This window comes from Miniopterus natalensis, chromosome 17 (genome assembly GCF_054644295.1).
Source record: "Miniopterus natalensis isolate mMinNat1 chromosome 17, mMinNat1.hap1, whole genome shotgun sequence".
Taxonomy (NCBI): domain Eukaryota; kingdom Metazoa; phylum Chordata; class Mammalia; order Chiroptera; family Miniopteridae; genus Miniopterus; species Miniopterus natalensis.
The window spans coordinates 32,406,657-32,429,133 of record NC_142097.1 but is presented as its reverse complement, the minus strand read 5'-3'; the positions used below and the strand labels follow the sequence as shown (position 1 = coordinate 32,429,133).

General features: G+C 39.0%; 2 protein-coding genes across 5 annotated transcripts in view; one reads left to right on the top strand and one right to left on the bottom strand.

The window, feature by feature from the left end:
- Positions 1-22,477, top strand: part of TRIM37 (tripartite motif containing 37) — a 161,286-nt gene that overhangs the window by 51,231 nt on the left and 87,578 nt on the right. The window contains exons 25-26 of one of the 4 annotated variants that reach the window (XM_016210662.2): positions 22-91; positions 2,794-6,120. The exons of 2 other annotated variants lie outside the window; for them this stretch is intronic. In XM_016210662.2, coding sequence (XP_016066148.2) covers positions 22-85 — 64 coding nt within the window. In that variant the 3' untranslated portion in view covers positions 86-91; positions 2,794-6,120. Of the gene's footprint in view, positions 1-21; positions 2,765-2,793; positions 6,121-22,477 lie in introns of those variants that run through there. One more of the 4 variants, XM_016210661.2, reaches the window with a different exon arrangement.
- The window catches only part of PPM1E (protein phosphatase, Mg2+/Mn2+ dependent 1E), an 84,898-nt gene continuing 72,995 nt past the window's right edge, over positions 10,575-22,477 (bottom strand). The window contains exons 4-7 of the mRNA XM_087826235.1: positions 21,607-21,795; positions 18,916-19,059; positions 18,600-18,693; positions 10,575-12,542 (exon numbers count right to left, since the gene is read on the bottom strand). Of these exons, the coding sequence (XP_087682361.1) occupies positions 11,485-12,542; positions 18,600-18,693; positions 18,916-19,059; positions 21,607-21,795 (1,485 nt within the window). The 3' untranslated portion in view covers positions 10,575-11,484. The remainder of the gene's footprint in view (positions 12,543-18,599; positions 18,694-18,915; positions 19,060-21,606; positions 21,796-22,477) is intronic.

The window sequence follows — 22,477 nt, the reverse complement described above, 5'->3', positions numbered from 1 at the left end:
ATCTCGTCCCATCCTGCTCAGTGTTGCATCAGAAAGAATTGAGCTCATACGAAGACTTCAGCAAGGGATCCCCTGGAATGAATGACATCAAGTAAGGAATGGTTACACAGATTCAGTAGTAGGTTTGGACTGAAAAATATAAGAATTAGTGGAGAATGTTGCTATAATTTTTCTATTTTTTTATTGTTGTTAATCTCTTACACTGCCTAATTTATAAATGAAACTTTAGCATAGGTATGTACATCTAGGAACGTAGTTTATAATCAGAAGTGTTCTTAAGTTTTGCTCTTATTTTTCATGACCTTGAGGTTTTTGTAGTCATTGAATTCCCAAAATGTCATAGTGATATTTGGATCACCGTACACTTGAATCTCAGGTATTATGGCTTTTCTTCTGCTCTCAGGTTATGTATAAAAACAGTCAGGAGTGCCCTGGCTGGTTTGGCTCAGTGGTTAGAGTGTCAGCCTATGGACTGGAGGGTCCCGGGTTTGATTCCAGCCAAGGGCACATGCCTCGGTTGCAGGCTCGATCCCCGGCCCTGGTTGGGGCATGTGTGGGATATATCGATATATCTCTCACATCGATATTTCTCTCCCCCCCTTCCACCTCTCTCTCTTCCACTATCTCTGAAAAGCAGTGGAAAAAATATCCTCGGGTGAGGATCAAAAAAAACAAGAGTGCTGCCCTTGTTTAGATGAGTGGAGAATTGGTTGAGACTCTTTTTAATTGGTGGAGTTTGAGTTCATTATGTCAGCGAGACTATTTTTGGTTATTACGGTTGTAGGAAAATTTGAAGGTATTTACTTCTTTATGCTTGCACAAAAATTTGTAGGGGAAATTATTTGAACTTAATTGGTATATTATCTTCTGTGTTCGAGTAACCCATCCATTTGTATTCTGAACTCCATGTTTAAGAATAAAATCTATCTCTTGAAAAAAAAATTTAAGCTTCTAAAAAAATGATATTAACTGCCCTTCTGGTATAATATTCTCCATTTTTGTAATTAAAGTTGACATTGGGTTTCACCAAAAAAGAAAAACAAACTTATAAGTAGCTAAAGGATGAACTGAATACAGCAGGGCCTCGAAAAACATCATTTTGTTCTAACGTAGGAACTTAATTCTTGTGTATATCGATTAGCCTGTGGTAAAACTGGTTTTGTTTTACGTCGTTTTGCTTAAAGTTGCAGAACCTACTGATGATATTAAATGAGAACTTACTCTACTCAAAAGCAGTTCTATGATGATGAAAATCATGCCTTGTTTTGTTGGGTTCCAGCTCACCTCAACTAATGTTTGTGAATTGTGAAATAGCAAGAAATATGCAGCATATATATACACATTCACACAGTTCATTGAGGAAACTATCTGGAATTCAATTAGCAAGTTTCTATCTGACATTCTCTCAAGGGGGAAACAAACTACCCTCCTTGGGCCAATTCCCTGCCATTGTCTATTTTTGTAAATAAAGTTTAAGATTGCCAATAGCTGCTTTTCCCTACAAAGGCAGAGTTGAAGTAGCTGCTAATGAAATGATTCCCGGAGCCTAAAATATTTACTTTCACACTCTTTACAGATAGTTTACGGACTTCTGCTCTGTCATTGATATTAATGGGAATGTCACTTTTTTCCCCCAATATAGAAAGCTTAGGTTTGAGAAAGCATGATTTTTAAGTCAAAAAGATTGAACATTTGATTAGTTGTTTTGTGCTTGGTTTTTGTGGATAAGGGTGATTGATGGGCAGCTGCTTTCCCAGTCATTCTAGAATCATCATAAGCCTATAGACCAAAACATTTCTTCAAAGATGAAGGATCTATTAGCTTTTAATAGTAGGATCTTTGGAAAATGTGATTCCTTCCCTTGTTTCTAGCTGTGTTGCATACTAAATCTGCATCCAATTCCCCAGTGGTGCCAGGCACCCTCATGTTTTCGCTGTTCCTTGATGTGGTATGCCTGCTTTGGCTATGCTAGACTTTAGGTAGCAGTGAGGGAAGATATCAGTTCCTTTCCCCTCTCCCCACTGGTTGTCCTTGTGGTCTGCAAAAGATCTGGTACAAATGAGATCTCTCCCATTCTCCCAGCTATAGCAATCATCACCCACAGTCTGTATAAGGACCCAATTTCTAATCCATTGCTCCATTCTGTACCATAGGAGTCCCCACCTTTAAAAAATATATAGTGTTCCCTCTTTTGCTGAAGAACATAGTTTGTCTTAATCTTTCCTTCCACCATTACCTTGCTCAGTACTTAGTATTTTTATCTTTCCATTCCTGGAAAATGTCTTCTTAATACTCTTAGACCTAAAGATACAGTGGTAATGCTTGCATTGTGCATAGGCATACCATTTCTGGACAGCTTTAACCAACTGTGCTGTTAAATCCTGAAGTAACCTTGAGGTAGATAAGTTGTGCGTCAGACCCTTTTGGCACAGAAATAGGTTCAGGAAGGTTGTGTGGTTCTCTCCAAGTTCAATACTACTGGCAAGGATGGATTGAATTGCTGTCTTATACTTTGTCCAGTTTACCACACTTGAACCAAACCTGTCCTTTTAAAACCTCATGTTTAAAGACCTAAAGATTATCCCTTTTTAAAACTTTTAAAGATAATTTTAGATTTACAGAAGAGTTCCTGTATACCTATTACCCAGCTTCTCCTTTTAACATCTTGGGTAACCATAGAATAGTGAACAAAGCGAGGAAGTTAATCTTGTTTTTAATACTGTTAACTAGACTACAGGATTTGTTCAGATTTCACTGGTTATTTCACTCACTGATGCCCTTCTTTTGTTCCAGGATCCAGACCGGGATGCCACACTGCAATTAGTTGTCATGTTTCCTTCGTCTCCTTCACTCTGTGACAGTTCCTCAGTCTCTCCTTGTTTTTCATGACCTTGACATTTTTGAAGACAACCAATTACAGTTGACCCTTGAAAAACATGGGTTTGAACTTTGCAGGTCCACTTATATACAGATTTTTTAAAGTTTATCTTTATTGATGAAAGTATTACTGATGTCCCTTTTTCCCCCATTGATCCCCTCCACTCCACTCCCGCCCCCTCCCCAAACTATTGTCTGTCCATGGGCTATGCATATATGCATATAAATTCTTTTGTTAATCTCTCCCCCCTCCCCCCCCAATGCCCCTCTCTGAAATAGGTCAGCCTGTTCCATGCTTCAGTGTCTCTGGATCTATTTTGTTCATTAGATTCCACATATAAATGAGATCACTTGTCTTTCTCTTGACTGACTTATTTCGCTTAACATAATACTCTTTAGGTCCCTCCATGCTGTCTCAAAAGGGTAAGAGATCCTTCTTTTTTACAGCTTCATAGCATTCCATTGTATAAATGTAACACCGTTTTTTAACCCATTCATCTGGTAGGCACTTTGGGCCATTTCCAGATCTTAGCTATTGTAAATAACTGCTATGAACATAGAGGTGCATATATTCTTTCGGATTGGTGTTTCAGGCTTCTTAGGATATGTTCCTAGAAGTGGGATGATTACTGAGTCAAATGGCAGTTCCATTTCTAATTTTTTTGAGGAAACCACACTGTTTTCCACAGTTGTTTTAACCAGTCTGAATTCCCACCAGCAGTGTACTATGGTTCCCTTTTCTCCGCCTCCTTGCCAGCCTTTGTTTGTTGATTTGATAATAGCCATTCTGGCAGGTGTGAGGTGGTACCTCATTGTCATTTTAATTTGCATCTCTGATAATTAGTGACATTAAGCATTTTTTCATGTCTCTTGGCCGTTTGTATGTCCTCTTTGGAGAAGTGTCTATTCAGGTCCTCTACTCATTTTTTTAATTGTGTTGTTTTATCCACTTATGTGCAGTTTTTTTCAATAAGTACTATAAGGGACTTGAGCATCCATGGATTTTGGTGACTGCAGGAGGTCCTGGAACCAATCCCCTGCAGATACCAAGGGATGACTAAAGATTTGGGGGAGGCAGAAGTTTTGCCTGTATGGGAGGTCAGTGCCCTTAACTACCGTCCTATTCAAGGGTCAACTATTTTATAGAATGTCCCTCTATTAGGGTTTGTCTGATATTTTCTCATATTCAGTTGAGATTATGTATAATTGGGAAGGCTACCACAGAGATGATATGTACTTCCAAGTGCAGCGTATATGGTGCAGATGTTTATTATTGGTAGTGATCTTGATTGGTTAAGGTGGTATCTGCCACAATTCCCCCTATTTACTGTTTTTCCCTTTGTAACTACTAAATATTTGGGGGAAATACTTTGAGACTGCAAATATTCTGTTTCTGCTCTTAACTAATTTTAGCACCCAGGAGTAGATCTTGCTTACAGCAGTTATTACTGCAGTGTTCTAATGGTGGTTTGCTATTTCCCTAATTTCTTCCATATTTATTATTAGAATTCTGTACAGAAAAGTCTTTTCTTTCTCATTTGTTGTTTTTTCCCCCCACATACTTATTTATATGAGTTTGGACTCAGATCCAATACTGTCATCATTTTGCACTTCAGTTGGTTCCAGTTTTGGCTGTGTGAAGCTCTTTCAGGTTGGCTCCTGTATCCTTTTGATGTGTTCCCTGCTCCTCCTTCCTTCCCTCTCTCCCTGTCCTCCCTCTCCTGCCTGCCTTTCCTTCCCTGTCCCCCAGGATGCTCCAGGCTCATCTTGTATTTTCCCTGCCCCCCTTTTTGGGACAGTGGTATTTAGAGACAAAGATTTGTTGACTTTATCCTTATGAAAAACGTATTTACCAACTGCAGTACAGTGTTTGTGTACAGTTTTTATCCTTTGAGTATAATGTCAAAACACTTTTCTTAAGTTATTTAGGTATTAAGATCCAGAGTTACACTAGTTCCTTTCTTCCCTAGTCTCTCTAGTGTGATTATGTGGCTCTTTTGTAATAGAGTTAGATTCATCTGTTAGTCTGCTTTCTGTGCTCCCCCACACACCCTGGTTGGTTTTTAAATTTACATGTATTTAAATGCCTTTGTGTTCTGTACAGTTCGTAGGTTTTGACAAATACACAGTTGTGTATCTGCTGCCATACAGAACAGCTCAGTACCCCCAAGTTCCCTTGTGTTGGCCCCTTATAGGTAAATCTGCCAACACCCAGCTCCTGGCAGTTCTCTGTCCTTTTAGTTTTCCCTTTTCCAGTGTCAGATAGAATTACACAGTATGTAGCCTTTTACTTAGCAAAATGCAGTTAAGTCTCATCCATCCTGTGTGGATCAGTGCTTCATTCCTTTTTATTGCCAAGTAGTGTTTCACTATATGAATATACCACAGTTTAACGCATTGAGGACATTTGGGTTATTTCCAGTCTGGGGTGATTATGAACTTTATAAACATTTTGTATAGATTTTTGTGTGAACATTAGTTTTCATTCTCAAAGGTAGTATATGCCTTGGAGTGGGATTGCTGGGTGTGTAGTAGAAAATTTGGTTGGCGTTTGGCCCTTGGTTCTTGGGATATAGTCTCTTAGTGCTTAGAATTTCCTGAGTGGTAGGAGTGTCTGTTATTTGTGGTTGTTCCTGATAGCTTATGCTAACGAGATGACTCAGGATAGGCTGGCCATGCCAGAAAAACTAACCATGTTATTAGAGGGTTGGAGCTAAGAGTTACATGTTATCAGCGTGAATATTTCAGCCTTATTTCCAGTGAATCAGTCGTGCCTACGGAGTGAAACCCCAATAAGAACTCTGCACACTGAAGCTCTGATGTGCTTCCCTGGTGGCGGTACTCTGTATTGTCACGCATTTACAGTTCAGGAGGATAACATGCCCGGATCACAAGAGCTTCACATTGGGACTCTCCTACACCTCACCCTATTGTGTGTCTCCTTTTCCCTGGTTCTGATTTGTATCCTTTTAAAACTGGAATTGTAAGCAGTGTATTTTTCTGAGTTCTGAGAGCTGCTCAAGCGAATTATAAAACCTAAGGGCCGATGGTGGGGACTCCCAAACCTGGCATCTGAAGTGAGAGCAGTCTTGTGGAGGACTTTGCCTTTAACCTGTGAAGTTTGGCCTATCTCCAGGTAGTTGGTAACAGAAGTCATTGCACTGATATGTGTGATAGGTATATACTAACTTTATAGGAAACTGCCAAACTTTTCCAAAAGTAGCACTGCCATTTTGCATGCCCAACAAAATAATGAGGGTACCAGTTGCATCCCACAAACATTTGGTCCTGTCATTATTTTTAATGTTAGTCATTCTAGTAAGTGTGTAGTGATACTCATTTGCTAATATTTTGATGAAGATTTTTGCATTATCACAAGGGATATTATTGGCCTGTAGTTTTCTGTTTTCATCTATTTTGGTATCAGAGTAATGCTGACCTAATAAAATGAATCTTCTCTTTTCTGGAAGAGAATGTATAGAATTGGTGTTACTCTTTAAATGTTTGGTAGAATTTACCAGTGAAACCATTTGGGAGGTGTTTTTGTTGTTTTTCTCCCTAGGAATGTGTTTTTGGTATTTATCCTGCTTAGTGTTCTCTGGGTTTCTTGGATTTATCATTTGGTGTCCATCATTAATTTTGGAAAATTCTCAGCCATTATTTCTTTTGCCCCATTATCTCTCTCTTCTAGCATCCTAATTATGCATATGTTAAACTGATCTTGTCCCACAGCTTTTATGTGTTCTTTTATGGGTCTGTGGTTTGTTTTTTCCTTCGAGAAGAGATACTCCTTTTGAACTAAGTAATAGTGTATTAGGGGATCTTTTTGAGTGTAAATACTTGAATAAAGGAATATCTCAATATTACTTTCCTTTATTCCCTGCGTTAGCAAACTTCTTCAAATATTCTTTCAGACCTTTGCTTTTTCTTCTCAATTCTTGCTTTCTTTCAGTTCCATATAAAGTCATACTGAGTGCTGAATGAATTTAGGGAATTACGGGGTTAAGAACTTTCCGGGACTTAGTGGTGGGGAGCAGAGAGTAGCAGTGCAGTGTATTTCTAGTTTTACTTGTTTTGCATGTTTAATTCCATTTCCTTAGATGCAGGGGTCTTGCTTTTATTAGCTTCAATTCCATCCTCAACCTCTTTGTTTCTATCTCCTGTTACTCTTAACAGCAAACCTCCAGACAATTTCAAACACAATTCACCTGATTATTTTCCTTTCTTTGCAGTTTGAAGCTAAAAAGGGAAAGACTGAAGTGAAAGGAAAAAACTTTGGTTGGACGCAGTTTAAGACTAAAGTAGTTGGGAGATTTGAGGAGTCAACACTTAGCCTTTGGCAGGTTCTGTTCCTCATCTATTTGAGGATACTAACCCTCTACCTACCTCCCGCTCCCCCATTTAAACTGACAGGGAGAACATGTAGAAGATGAAATATATCTCTTCTGTATTTTCTGGGGAGGAAATAACAGTTATAGCAGCACTTAGCAACTTTTTAAAACAACGTTCTTACTTTAAAGTTTAAGAAAACTACCACCTCAGGATTTTATTTTCAGTTCTGAGGGAATCAGCCTAAATCTCACCACTAAATATCTTTTCCTTTGAATAAAAAGACAAATGACTAGTGGTTTTAAATTGCTGGGTTTTATTAAGATATTGGCAAAATTTCAACATACTTCTCACCCGAATGAACAGTTTTAATAAATAAAGTATGAAGGATCACTGATGATTACAACTGAACTAAAAAATGAGAGTAGAGCAGGTTCTTAAATTGATAAATTTACTTGGTAAGAAGTGATTTACTTCATTCGCTTCACTATGTAGAGAATTATTTGCAGAGAAATCTCATGAACAAGAGAACAAAGCCTCTCTCTCACCAAAGAGCACCTAGAGTAGGTTAACAATGATGCATCTGTGGGTTGTCTAATACATCAGAGTTTATTAGAGTAGTTCCTTTTCCAGAACAACTGCTGTGTCAGTCTGGAGTTCCCTATCTTCATATTTTCTAATTAGTACAATAAATAATCTTCAAAATAGAAGATAAAATGCTGCTAGAGGAAGTAACAGTTATTTTTCAACACAGTACCATTTGTCTGGAAAATAGTTATAATACTGGTGGTATTTTGTTTTGAAAAAACCATCCAAGCTATTCACTGGTCAGAACAGAAGAGTGGGTATCTGTCTGTCCCCCTTTATGGCCTTGCTTAGGTGAGAATGACCATTGTGTGAACAAATTATGTTTAAACATCAGAATAATGATTTAGATCACTTTCTTTCAAAGCCTTGGCCAACCTTTGATGGGGAAGGAAGTACTTGAACCACAGCAGTTTTATCTGTAAACATTGAACTTCTTCCTGCATCATTTTCATCTGCCCATTGGATGTTGCACTTCTTACTGGCACAGTGTTCCAGCAATGGAGTGTGGTTGTCAGGAGATGCAGCGTGACAATCTACCACCATGTGGACATTGTACCACTATAAATGTGGTCAGAATCAGACTCGGTGTTGACATTTACATTATTGACACTGTCCTTGAAAAAGGTGTTACTTTCAAGGATCCTCTTAAATTAAATGCAACAGGAACCTTCATTTTATTACCTCAAGGACAATGGATGGCACTTTTAGGTAAAGAAAAGGTATATACATGTGTGTTTCCACCCTCTTCTTTAGTATACACCTAACTGGCATTGAGAGCCCCAGTGTTTGGTGCAATAGTGCTGCTTAACTGAGATCTCCTTTAACAGTACACATCCAGAAAGTGAATAAATTAGGGGCGGATTCCCTTTGAAACTCACAGTGAATGTACAAGGAGTCTGTAATTACTTCAGTTGGTGCCTTGAAGTCTTTTTCCCTAACCAATCCTATACTTTCTTGTTTATATTTGTTTTACTATTTCCTATTCTAACAAAACTTTAGCAGGCAAACAAATTGATGCAGATCATGTTAAATTCAAAAAGGGATACTGCCACTCTTAAAGACTGAGTGTAGAACTTTCACCACCACTAAATTACACAGTGAGTAAAGTACAGAACACATAGTTCACAGACTATACCTCAGCATTAACAGTTAATATATATTATATAGATACTTTTATATCTATCTAATATTTTTACAATCACCAGATACACCATCATAAAGCACAAGTTACAGAAATGTGTAGAAACCTTTAGTTAGAGGGTACTTATTGCTTACATCAGCAAGCAGCAGATAAGGGCACAGGATTTGAACTGAAGGGAACTACTTTCTATCACCAGTGGCGTTAAGATATAACATTGCACTTCACAAAGCACTGCTTTTACCTGGTTTATAGAACCAAAAGCAGCATATATCAGACCAATAACCACTACTTTAATATGTATTACAGAATTTTAAAGGATTTCCCTTACAAATGGTACCTAACTACTATAAATATGCATGTTGTGGACAAATGAAAATTTGCTATTTTTTACAATACTGTTTTATAACTTGATCATACTAGAACTACTTTGCTTTATTTTCTAGAGGGTGACTGGTATGAGAATGGCGTTAACATTGCTTATGTAGTCAAACCTACAAGATCCAGACCCTTGAATATGTGGTCTGTGTTCATCCCAATTTCATCCAACCATTTTTCCCCACTGAAAAAAACCTAGCACTTGTACCTTCTTTCCTTTCACCATCTTTATTCTGATCAAAAACATTAGCTATAGACAACTATAGAAAATCTTTTAAAAAATGTTTAACTTAGCTAAATGCTTTGGACTATAACATACCAATATTCTGCTGCCTATGTTTTCTTGTCTCCTTAGATAATTGGATTTGAAATTGACACTCTACCTGATGGGTTAACAAGATCTAGGCCTCAGAAAATGAGAGATGTGAGTGAGGTCCGTGTGGAGGGTAAAGCATCAGGCTGGTGAGAAGATTCTGGTCCGATAGCTGGGGCCATGTTTACTCCTTTTCAGCCATGTGTCACAAGCCTGGAGAAAAAAATGACTTCAACACCAGGAGAGAAAAAATACTGAAAATCTCTAATTACATTCAAATTTTTTAAATAAAATCTAAATTAACGATGTGATCATTGCTAAAGTGAAGCTGTTTTTACCCAAAGTATGCTACAGTCCTCTGTTTTTAAAATCCAGGGGTTTTAGTCCATTGTGGATCTGGGAAACAGAGTAATTGCATTATTACGTAAAAACATGGTTAGGCAGTAAACTTGTCTCAGCAAGAGCATCTAGTACCTCCTAATAATGAGTGATGAGCACTAGAACAGGCACCTCCTGTCCATTGGCATGGCTGGTCCACGGTTAACTGGAGGGTAACATGTTGTGTGGAGACATTCATGATTCTCAGAATCAGAGGCTACTTCACTGAATGAATCTGATTATTAGTCTATTTGCTCTCTTTAGTTGAAGATACGCTTCTGACTTGAAACTGCATAAATGGCAAAAAGCAGACAATTTTAAAATATCAAATACAAATAAATATTGAAATGAGAAACACACGTGCTGCCTGCAGTATGAAGTTGCATGTAACAGGACTCTGGGGTGTTCTCCATTTCTAACTAAGCAGACCGCCGTCTCAGTAATCTGTAGTCTCCCTTGCACTTGGCCTCTGGGCTCACTTTAGGCAGTACTTTCAGCCACTTTCACACCATTTCATTCCTTTGGAGGAAACAGTTTTAGAGAAGTTAAAACTAGTATTTTTCATTCTCTAAAACCACTTCCTTTACAGTGGTATACGCCTTTGCTGTCCATGATCTTTTTAAAAAAAAAAAAAAGGCAGAAAAAACAAATGCTTTTTAAATGGCAACTTGATTCTAGTATATTTGTACCTGGTATCATCTCCATTAAACCAGTTATTCCTGAGATGAAGGTACAGTGAAAAACATGTTAGCATCATAAGTAGAAACCATTTGACAGCGGTCTTCTAAAATGACAAATAATAAAAATTCTGCCAAAAGCACCATAACAGATTGAAACTCCCAAATAGCTACAGCCCTATGAAATACTTATTCAAAAAACTTTGTCCTTTATGTTACAGGGGGGAAGAAATCAGTAAATCTTTTTTTTATATGCCGCCTCACAAGTTAGAATATGACATTTTTACACTAGGTTTCTACTTTCATTGTTACCAGTTAAAACCCATATGGCTTTTAGTCTTTTACTTACCAAAAAAGTGGGGAGGGAGAGGTTTCCCTCGTAGTCCCCAGTCTTTTGAGGAACATTCCTCAACTAAATCTAATTCTGCATTAAGTTTTCCAAAGATATATTGGGCACATCAGACCAGATTTCAACTGCATTGAAATTTCAACACTATATCCTGACAAAAATAGGAGCTCGCAAGCTTCCACTAGTGGTGTGAAGAGGCAGTGGGGTGGGGTTGTGTGTAGGTGTGGAGATACATCACAAGGATCAGTGTATAATTTTGCTAATGAAACCGCCAATACTTTTTTTCTTAGATTGAAAACACTATTTTGAGTTTCCTAGGGATCTATTTACATTTAAGAATTGAGCCATCCATGGTTTCATAATCAACACATATTTCAGAAATGTCTACCTTGTTTCTACTCTGATAGTGGTGGTTTTACTGGGGGAGAGCTAGCTAGCCTACTCTAAAGAGAAAGTATTATATTTTACAGCTCCAGGGGAGATCTGGATATGGGATATCATTACTCTTTCTGAGCTTCCTCATGTTTTCATTGTACCCTTTCCAACTATTTTGCCTCCATGGCAGAGAACTTCTTAACACCCTATTTCTTTTCCCACTTGGAATAAGTGAGGACAGGCTCGTTCCTACTTTGTGGCAAGGCTCATGAGCAGAGAGGAGTGAATGAAACTTTGGATTAAACCTGAATCCATGCCGCCTCTTTGAGTAGTGATAGCGTAGATGAGAGAATCTAGAAACTGTCTTTCCCAGGAATTCGAACTGTTCATTTCCCAACCTAGAACAGGCAGGAGAAATACTCTCCCTTCTGTACATCTGCTGCCCTGTTGAACCCAAATTAAAGGAAGAGGGAAACTCTCCAGCACCACTCCATTCTGACAGTGATGATTGAACTGATTTTTTCTCCATTATTAGCTCATTAGTAAGATTTGCTCTCTTTGGTGCACCAGGACCAAACATCTCAACTGCTGGCAAAAACTGAGCACTGTGAGGTTTGCTTGCTTCTATTTGTGTGAGATCTAAGTAGCCTGGGTCTTCCAGCACGTTGACTTGGGACCCTGGGCTCAGGCTAGTTCTATCAGTGAATGAATCCACACGCCCATCATAGCCTAGATCGGCTGGTGCTGAGCACTGGTGCTGAGGCCACGGGCGTTTGCACTCTCCATGATTCTCCTTATCATCCCCACCATCTTCTTGCCCTCCTTGGAAAGAGTTCTCTGTCCAGTCTGATTCCTCACTAACATTTACAGCTTTGTTCATGTCCCTCAGGAAAACCACAATAACTGTGATGTTATCACTCGACCCAGCATCACGAGCTGATGCTACTAATTTGTGGGCGACCATGCTGCTGTCCCCGTTATTCTCCTTCAAGTGGTCAGAGACGACTTTCACAGCCTCGTCGGGGTTCACGGTGTCATAGAAACCATCGCAGGCCAAAATGAGGTAGTCTTCCGTTCCATCCAGCACAGTAGAGGCAGAATCTGCATCCCCACAGATATATGGCTTATGTTCAGCATCTCCTGTGGGAATTAGAATGTAGGTCAGATTTGGGTTACCTTGCATGTAAGTGTGTATGGCCAGTTGTTAGGGCTCTGACCACGTTCTGCTGCATTGTGATCTGAATTTACTGGAAAGAATTTATAAACTAGATAAACTGCTTGAATTCTCTGTTAATCAGATACTGCTTACTCCTCACTCTCAGTTAAATAATTTCCATTAATTGGGCTTAATTTCTTATCTAGTTGAGACTCTGAATCTTGTGCCCTAGCTATGACTTAGGCTTAGCTGAGCATGGCAACAAATGTGAAATCTAAATTTGTTGCTGTACTGAAAACTTCAGTCCTATGTAGGAAAACCTTGTCAATTTAGTAGATCTTTTCTTTTCCTGGTGGCTAGGTTTCAGTTGAAATTTGAGAACAAGTCCTCATTGAAAAACAAACCAAAGTTCTGATCACTTTTCATTAAGCATTAACTGTTGTTATATCCTTGTTTAGAAATCAAGTTTCATGCTGGAACAAAAAGGAAGGCTTGAGTTATAAGGGATTTTAAAAAATCAAGTCCCCAACTCCCACAAGCCAGGAAAAGTCATCTCAAGCCTCAGACAAGGGAACTAGGATGTTAGTCTCGGTTCCCAGTCCAATTTGCTTTCACTTTTTAAATTCTGCTTTGCTTATTACTTCTAGAGAACAGTCAGAATGTGTCTGATCATTTTTTTCATCTTCAGGGACTACCGTATGCTTGCTTGCTTCATGTTCCCCATCATTTCCCCTCTCCCCCATTCTGTTCTTATTGCTGTTGTTCATTCTCCACCTGTGAACAACTGCGAGAACCCCCAAAGCCCTATCTGCTCAGCTCATCCACTTACAGTATGACATTTGAGCTGAGCCTTGAAGAAGTTAGTTATCACCAGGCAGAGAAGGGCCCTGGGTTGAGGGAACAGAATGGCAAAGGCAGAGAGGGAACTTTTAGGGAGTAAGTAATGTAGGGACAGACTGGAGCCCTTGGTTCCTACACTGAACTAGGTTTCTATCATCAGACTACTAAGACAAGCCATCATCTACAGTGCAGTTGGGAACTTCCAGATCCGGAGCACTTCCAAATCCATTCATTGTTTACATTCATTGTTTTCCTTAGGGATTTGGAGAGAGACTAGCAAAAAGGGTCCTTAGCCTATTGGGTAACCAAACAGCTTATTACTATGACAAAGGATATGCATTTCTTGACAAAACCACAGAGTATTAAGCAGTAAGTCCTAGATTAGGGTATCATAATTCATCGGTAAACAATAGTTTTAAAAAATTTACAGACTGCTTTTTATCATTTGTAAAGTAGTGCCAGGCATAGCTTAGTGGGTTAAGGACGCTGGCACTGGAGTCACTGCCTGGGTCTAAATCTAGCACTTGTTAAAAACCCTCATCAATTACTATTCTTTGCATTGCACTAAAACTGAACTCTTTGACTAGGAGAAGATATATATACTTAAGTGATCTGCCTATATTTTCACTGTTTCTGGTATCTGTTACAGGCTCTCCTACCTAAGTAAGGTTCTCCCCAACATTTCACATCCCTTTTTAATCCTCAAGTAGGCCCAGATAGCTGAATAGGAACCCTATGGAGAACTCTGCTAGCACCAAATGGGCCGCATGCCCTATCCAGCAGTTGGCAAGGGATACCCTGAACAACCAATACTGAATATGTTTGCCTGCATTAGTTTATCTATTAGGTAAGAAACTATCTTTTTCACATAGTAGCCAGAACCATCTCACTTCTGTACCCTAATGCCTTTTAATTAGCTTTCAACAATTAGCTTTAAAACTTCCAGTCATGGAGTTCAATGTCCTCCACCAATCCACTTCACAGATTTCCCCCTCTGCTACTCCACCTGACTGTATTGTTATCATCATTATTATTTTCTAAATTCCAGCTCTAAAAATAAATGTGATCTGAGTCATACTGTTCCCAAAAATCTTGTTTTAGTGCTTCAAGTAAAAGGCTACTGCAACTGTTAGTTTAGAACAGAACATACAAAGATTTGCAGAGGAAATGCTGCCAAAATTCTGGCTTTTCACCTGCTCTACTACTGTATGTCAAATTCATGACATTTCGCCCCCAAATTTGGTAGGAGGGCATGATTATCCATTTCATGGTAGAAATGGCAACATCTTTCTGTCTTCAACCGCCTATCTCCATATGCTAGTCAACTTTGGATCATAAATTTGAAGGGCTCATGGGGAGAAACATTTTAAAAGCTTTTCATTTTTAAAGATTTAAGAGTCATTTTTTCCTAAGAGTTGAACTCTGCTTAGGAGTCCTTTTTCTTGTCCCTATTTAACCCTCTATTTTATTTCATGAGCTTTCCAAATCTCACATTTTTCAACTCCCTCTTCCAGTTAAATTACTGGATTTGGGTAGATGGCGTAGTTTACTACTTCAAAGAAAATTAAGTGTATCAGGCCTGAATTTCCTCAATTCCTTTCGACCTACCCCCAATTCTTCTTTTTGAAAATCTGTAGAGATTCACCCATATTAGCTGCCATTTCTCAGAGTAAGAAGTGTCCCTTCCCTTCTCAAAGCTAACCTGTGCTCTTGGACCTGTCTCTCTAGGACTCTGGCTTCTCTCTCCCATGTTCAATTTCTCTTCTACTTGCTCTCTTCTTTTATCCTATAAACAGGGTCTGATCTAAAATCTCACCTAAAAACAATAAAAGCAACTCTTTCCCAAATCAGCTTTTCCCTCAAGTCACCACACTGTCTCCCTTCACCACCAAATTGTCCAAGAAACCAAATCTGCACACACTCCTTCATGTTAATGCTCATTTTCCTTCACCTGATTATTTTCTGTTTTTTGTGACTACTGACCCAAAACATTTCTCTCAGATGTTACCAATCATAGTAAGCCCTCACTTACTGTTGCCAATAGGGTCTGCAACTCTTAAGTGAAACAACATAAGGAAACCAGTTTTACCATAGGCTAATTGATAACAAAACAAGAGTAAGATCCTACAGCATCTCATGACATTGAAGGAAACATTATTCAAGGACCTGCTGTATTTCCTATTTTCAAAATTCCAGGTCTTTTTTTAACCCCCTCCTCACTTGACCTCTACAGCACTTGACTCTGTTGACTACTTGCTCCTAGAAACCTTCCCCTAGCACCTCTGATACCCCACTTCTAAAACTCTTATCCTCTCTTTATTTTTTTCACTGGCTCTTTCACTTAATAAATGTACTAACAGCCCTGGCCAGTGTGGTTCAGTTGGCTGAGCATCATCCTGTGTACCGAAGGATTGCCAGTTCAATTCCTGCTCAGGGCACATGCCTGGGGTGTGGGCTTGATCCCTGGTTGGGGACGTGCAGAAGACAGTTTCACTGGATGTTTCACTCTCACATCAGTGTTTCTCTGTCTCTCCCTCTCCCCTTCACTCTCTCTCAAAATCAATTTTTTAAATCTTTTTAAAAAAATTAAAAATAATAGCACTAACAGTCACTGTGTGCTAAGACTGTGCCAGGCAGAGCTTTGAGTGTGGTGTATGTATCTTGCCATTTAATACAAAAACTTCATGAGTTAGGTACCATTACTCTTCACACTTTACAAGGAACAAATAGACACAGAGACATTAAGTAAATTTCCCAAGGTGCACACTTGTAAAATGGCAGATCGAAGACAAACAGACAGCCGACTTCATTATGTTATTCTACCTTAAGGCTCTCCCTGTCCACACTATGTACTCTTCTTGGGGAATGTCATCCATGCCCATAGTTTCAACTAATTGTGCATGCGTGCGGGGGGGGGGGGGGGGGGGGTAGGTTGCTAATATTATTGCCAAATGGGATGAGCTCCCAAATCTCTGTCTCCAACTCAGAGCACTTTGCTAAGCTCCAGATCTGTATTTCCAGTTGCATATGAATTTATCTTCCAAAACATCCCACAGGTACCTAGAATATAAAATATGTCCAAAATGAACTCATCATCTGCCCTCCTCCCCACCCACCAAATTGCTGCTGCTTTATTACAAATACTTTATCATCTTTTCAGTCACACAAGTCGAAACCTGGAAGTTAGCTTTCCTCTTCCCCCACAAACTGTCATTTCTGTTTGATCAATTTATACCCTCCTCTGTATCCATTTTTAGCTGCCTCATCTCTGCAAACTGTATCAACAGCCTCCTGAATGATCATTCATGTAGGCTTTCTACTCTAGTCTGTCTTCCAAATCATCATTACACATATCTTATAAATACAAACCTGATCATGTGGGCCTCTGCTTTATCACATGGTAAAGCCCAGACTACTTAGCCCCTTCACAACCTGGCGCCAGCACTTCCACCTCTGCCCCAGCCTCCTGTACTTGTTGCTGTACCTAAAACATGACAGTCTTTTAGACGCCCAGGTATTTGTATTTCCCTGTACCTGGGATTTCTTCCCTGAACACTACCCTCCGTGTCCAACTCAAAAGTCGCTTCCTCTGTGAAGTTCTATTCTCTCTTAGACTGTCAATGTATTCAAGGACATTCCTCCCCTGCTTTAGTTTCCCCTTGTTATATTTTTAGAAACAAGTAAAGGCAAGTATCCCCTAGTAAAGCTGGTTCTGTAACAGGCATTAAAGATACCTCTCAAACTCTGACAAAGACAGGAAGATCAAGAGGAAGAGGTCTTTGGTTGGAATTGTCAAAAAATAATTCTGTATAGGAGTATGTTTTAGAAATGAGAAATTTTCCCTATTTGGCCTTATTCCAGAGTTCCTAATAACTCCCTCAGTCATAAGGTAAAGCCAGCTTTCAGTTTTTCAGGAGATATTTGCAGAATTTTTCTTTCTCTCTCAACCTTCTGGGCCACTTCACAGCTTGCCAGCACCTTCCCAGAGAGTGGGAGGAACTCACATCAGTGGTGAAACTGAATTAGTCCTTTGAGACTTTACTTTGTTAATGTTCTGGAATTTTTTGGTAATGGTAAGCCACAGTTGGGGACCAGAGGTGAACTCCATTTGTCCATGTTATCCCTATGTCAGGCTACTCATTTCTTTAGGAGGCAGTGACTAAGAACTGCAGTGTATATGCACATGTGCATATCACCCATATAGATACATCTATTTATTCTTTTTTTAAAAACAGAAAATGAAGCTAAGGTATGAAACCTAAAATAATAAACCCAGGTACCAAAGTGAAACAAAGACAGAAACTGGACTATAGGTCAATTCTCTGAACTTACACCCTTGAATTTTGTCAACGTAGCTGTTTACTCTCTAAGTTTTAGAATTTTGTTGACTTCTCCCTTCTTTTGAAGAATTTAGGCCCCAGGGAGCAGGTTCTTTGAAACCCCAGGGTTATCTGGCAAATTATTACATTCCTTATATAGAAAATTATTTCCATCTAAAAAGCACAATGTTTTTCCCATGGATTTGTTCTCTGTTGTTTCTCTCATTTTAGAATTCATAATGAATGACATAAAGACATAAGCAAGGTAAAATATGGGGGGAGGTTTCCATTCTCTGGAAAATACGGGTTTAAATGAAATATGACTTGTCCAGCTGGTGTGGCTCACTGGCTGAATGTCAACCTATGAACCAGGAGGTCACGGTTCGATTCCCGGTCAGGGTACATGCCCAGGTTGAGGGCTAACTCCCCAGTAGAGTGCGTGAGGAAGCAGCCGATCAATGACTCTCATTATTGATGTTTCTATCTCCCTCTCCCTCTCCCTTCCTTTCTCTGAAATCAATAAAAATATATTTTTAAAAAATTAAATATGACCCAAAATGGAATGAAATGAGGACTGCTGTGGTTTTAGGTGGATATGTATACCAAAGATTAAAGACTTCCATTTTTTTTAAAGGATAGAAACTAATAAGTTCTGCATTTCTTAATATAGTTCCTTTTCAATAATGGAATTTAAGCATATAAGTGAGTAGGTTAATTAAATCAAATAACTGAAAGAGGCATCATCCAACTGTTGTTTTACATAATAATAAGCACACTGATAATATAAATTATCATCTCAGGTTCCTTGTATCAGAGGTAATATAAGACAATGAGCCAGAAGTGGACAGTTTAGAGAAACAAAAATTAATTGGTTTTTCTTACCAATAGCTCTGGAGACCGATAGACTTCCATTCACTCTCCAGGCACCAAACCAGACTACACAACCTCCAAGGGCCTCAATTCGCTGCTTTTCATCCTAAACAGCAATGCAATAAAAAGAAGCAAATAATTAGATTCAGAATTTATTCATCTACCTTAACAATAAACAACAGATATAATACTCATCAGCTTCCTGGAAAGGTTCTCTTTATTTCTTCTTTGGAAGGTGGGCATGATTTCTGAGATAATGGTGATAATTATGTAATTAAGTGGATCTTAATAACTAGAAAACTGCCTTTGTGGAACAGACTATACTTACCTCTCTGTCTGGTTTGTGTGGCTTCATTAGTTCAACAGCTTGGCCCTTTCTCACAAGCATAACCTGGGAATCACCCACCCAGGCTACATGTAGCATATTGCCTCTGATAAAAGTCACCACTCCTGTGGTTCCACATCTTAAGCTCTGAAATAGTTTAAATAAAACTAGAGTCAGTAAAAATAAATATATATCAAATTCTAAGAACATATATTCATAACCCATGGACACAGACAATAGTATAGGAAAGGCCTGGGGTGGGGCAGGGTTTGGATAGAGGAGGGCAAAAGGGGAGACATCTGTAGTACTGTCAACAAAGTTAAAATAGTTATCAAATTCTCAATGAGGAGCAATTTATAATTGATACAGACCTTTCAGTTGGGAGCTAGATTATTAATAGCTTGATTTCACAAATAAATAGAAATTTCTTTTTCTAAATTTGAATTTCTCATTTTTATGTGCATGTATGTATTTATATGTGCACATACATAGATCCATTTGATCTGTGACCTGCAAGGCAGGGATGATTCCATTTTATATGCAGGTAAGAAAACAATGGCAGGTTATGCAATTTGTCTAACGGCAGGTAACTAACTGATTAGTACACATAAGAGAAATGAAATTCTTTTTCCTGCTAGTCCAGTGCTGAATCCACTATATCGATCCTAAGAGTAAAGATTACCATATTGTGGTCTGTTTTGTTACTGACATACTGTATGTTTAGGGGGAGATTCCTCACTTTACAAAATAACATATAAAACATCTAACTGGTACACAAGTGCTCCCATACTCTGGATAGTAAGATAGGAGCCAAGAGATAACATACATTCCCTGGAGTGAGTGCTAAGACACTTATGCCTTAAAACAAAAAACAGTTTTAGAAATGAGAAATTTCTAAATTTGCTGAGGAACATTGCATGAAGAACTAACAACCTGGAATTTCACTGCAGTAGCTCAGTACCACTTTACTTAATGCTCTTGATACTACTGTACTAATATGACATCTCCATTTGACATGAGTCACCACCAAATGAGCATGACTTTCTGTTACTAAGGACTTGGCCCAAATTAGAACCAGTGCGTCATGGGTGGTAAAAGGCCCCTTGTAGCCAATGAGAAAAACAACTTCTCATTTTCCCTATATAGAGATAGTTTGTTATAAATCCTCACCCACCAATAAAATGTCTTCCCACACAGACTGTTCAAAAACTCAGCCCCCTGGAACACATGATAAAGACACTTCAGTGCATATGCCCTGGAGAGAACAGGAGGCAGGGCTGCTTCACAACAGGAATAGCTACTTCCCAGCAGTTAGCAGCACATGGAAAGCACAAGAAGGAGAAAAGTAACTGCTGAGACAAACCTAAATTATTCAAGAGAACTATTGGCAGGACTGAGATTTAGAAACTAGGATCACTGGCAAAGCAAATAAGGTGAACTTGGCCAGAAAAAAAGCGCCATACTTTTAAGTACACAGAAGAAAAGGAACAGAACAGAGGATGAAAAGGACAAGTGATTCTCTTAGTTTCACGTTGGTGATTACAGATCATCTCTCGGGGGCCAGGTCTTGTCCTCAGTCAGACCGATGACAGCCAGTAGCTCTAAGGCAGAGTGGAGCAGTGCTGGTGCTCAAGAGAGACCGGGAAGGTCTGAGGTCAACATTTGTATTTTGTTTTCTAGCCCCACACCTCTATATGTAGACCTTAGTGGTTGCTGTTGGTGGATTTACATATTAATCTAAACCTGGGGTGCAGGTGAGGAAATACTATTTCTCTTGCCTAATAACAAATAGTTCTGAATTACTGTTTTATTAGTTACAAGCCCCACTACTGCTGTATAGCTAACTATGAGATCAAAGAAATGGATTAAAATGATTACACTGTTCTCTCTAAGCCCATTTCGAAAAGAGTAAATGTTTAGGTCATAGGACAGGAGTCTTATTTTGTGTATATGTATAATACTGTAATTACTTTTAAAATTAAAAATTATTCTCCATCGGCCCCCAGTTAGAAATGAATATAGAGTACCATAGTTAATTATGTACCAATACCCAGACTGATAATTAAAGATTTTACTTTTAGATCTTAATATAGAGCCCCTGTCATTTATTCAGAGTAAAAACCTTATGTTTGATTAACCTTAAGAAATCAGGACATGAGCTCTGACTTTTCTTCCTGTTAAGAGAAAATCAGTTCAAGGATCATCTAAGGATTCACTGTCTCCAAGCAAATTTTTCCTCAACAGATACATAGCAAAACACTGCCAACCCATTTAGAACTAAATGTATGGGAGTAGTCCCAGCTTCTGTTTCTTCTTTAGACCATTGTTTTAATCACCATATCCAGGTTTTATCAGCAAAAGTCTGCTTAGAGAGATGGTCCTCGTGTGACCCTGACAGGTAATAGGATATAAGAAAGACAAAACTCACCTGCCAAATCCAGCAGTGGAGTGCCTTTCTAGAAAATTATAACTTGGGAGTTTCTATACAGGACATCATAGCACCCCACTAAATTTCTTCCTGAAGAGAGAATTAGAACTACAACAGAATCCAATGCTGTGGGTCAAGAACAGTTTGGAAAAGAACTTTAAATAAATGCCTGCCCCAAAAGAGAAAATCCAAATAGCCCTTTAACCACAGACCAAGTTGAGCTCAGCTAGTGCAGTCATGGCTAGAATTTATGAGAAAATGCATACCTCCCTGGCTGCTTTCTGCACAAACCGCTCATCAGTGACCCGGAAGGCCCTGCACAAGGCCTCAGCAGGATCATGGGGGAACATCTCCTGGCGTACCAAGTTAACGTGCAGGTGAATGGAGGCGTAAATGGCAGCATCCACTCCTCCGTGGCCATCAAACACTGCAAAGTAAGCTTGTTCTTCCTGGTCCTGTCAATAGAAGCACAGAAACAGTGGCCCCTGCACTGTGGCCCTTCCTCCTCCACCACATTTGTCACCAGGTAATGAGACTAAATGTTTCCCTTTTCTGATACGCCTGATCAACTGCTAAAATACCTGCAATACAAGGGCATCTGTGTTTACACCAGAATACTGGAACACATCATGCCCAATTAGCTCAGGCTGAAGTGCCCTCTCTGTGAGAGTTGTTGTCTTGCACCATGGAAACCACCCACATGCATTTGCTTCAAAATTGCTATTACAATTTTGAGGGGAGAGGGAGGAGAGAGAAGGTATGAGGAGGGATTGAACAAAAGCTGTTCTGGATTGAGTAGTTCCAAAAAGAAAAGCATTTTAATCATAAAATTAGAAACTCAGAACAATAGGAAATAATTGGCCTTCCAGCACAAGACCAATTATGTTAGGTTGTTTAAGATACACAGATAATGAAAGCATACACGTACTTCTAAACTGTAGTATCTCCCTTATAAATCATGGTCACTGAATTCTCACCATAAATAACAGCTTCAACTGATTGGCAAAACTTGAACCACAAAGATTTCCAAATGCACAGTAACACTTCCTCGTCCCCTAATGTAATTCTGAGCTTCCCATTTCCCTGCTCACCCACCCACTGCTTGAAGTGCTAAAACAACTGCCAGAGGAAGGGCTT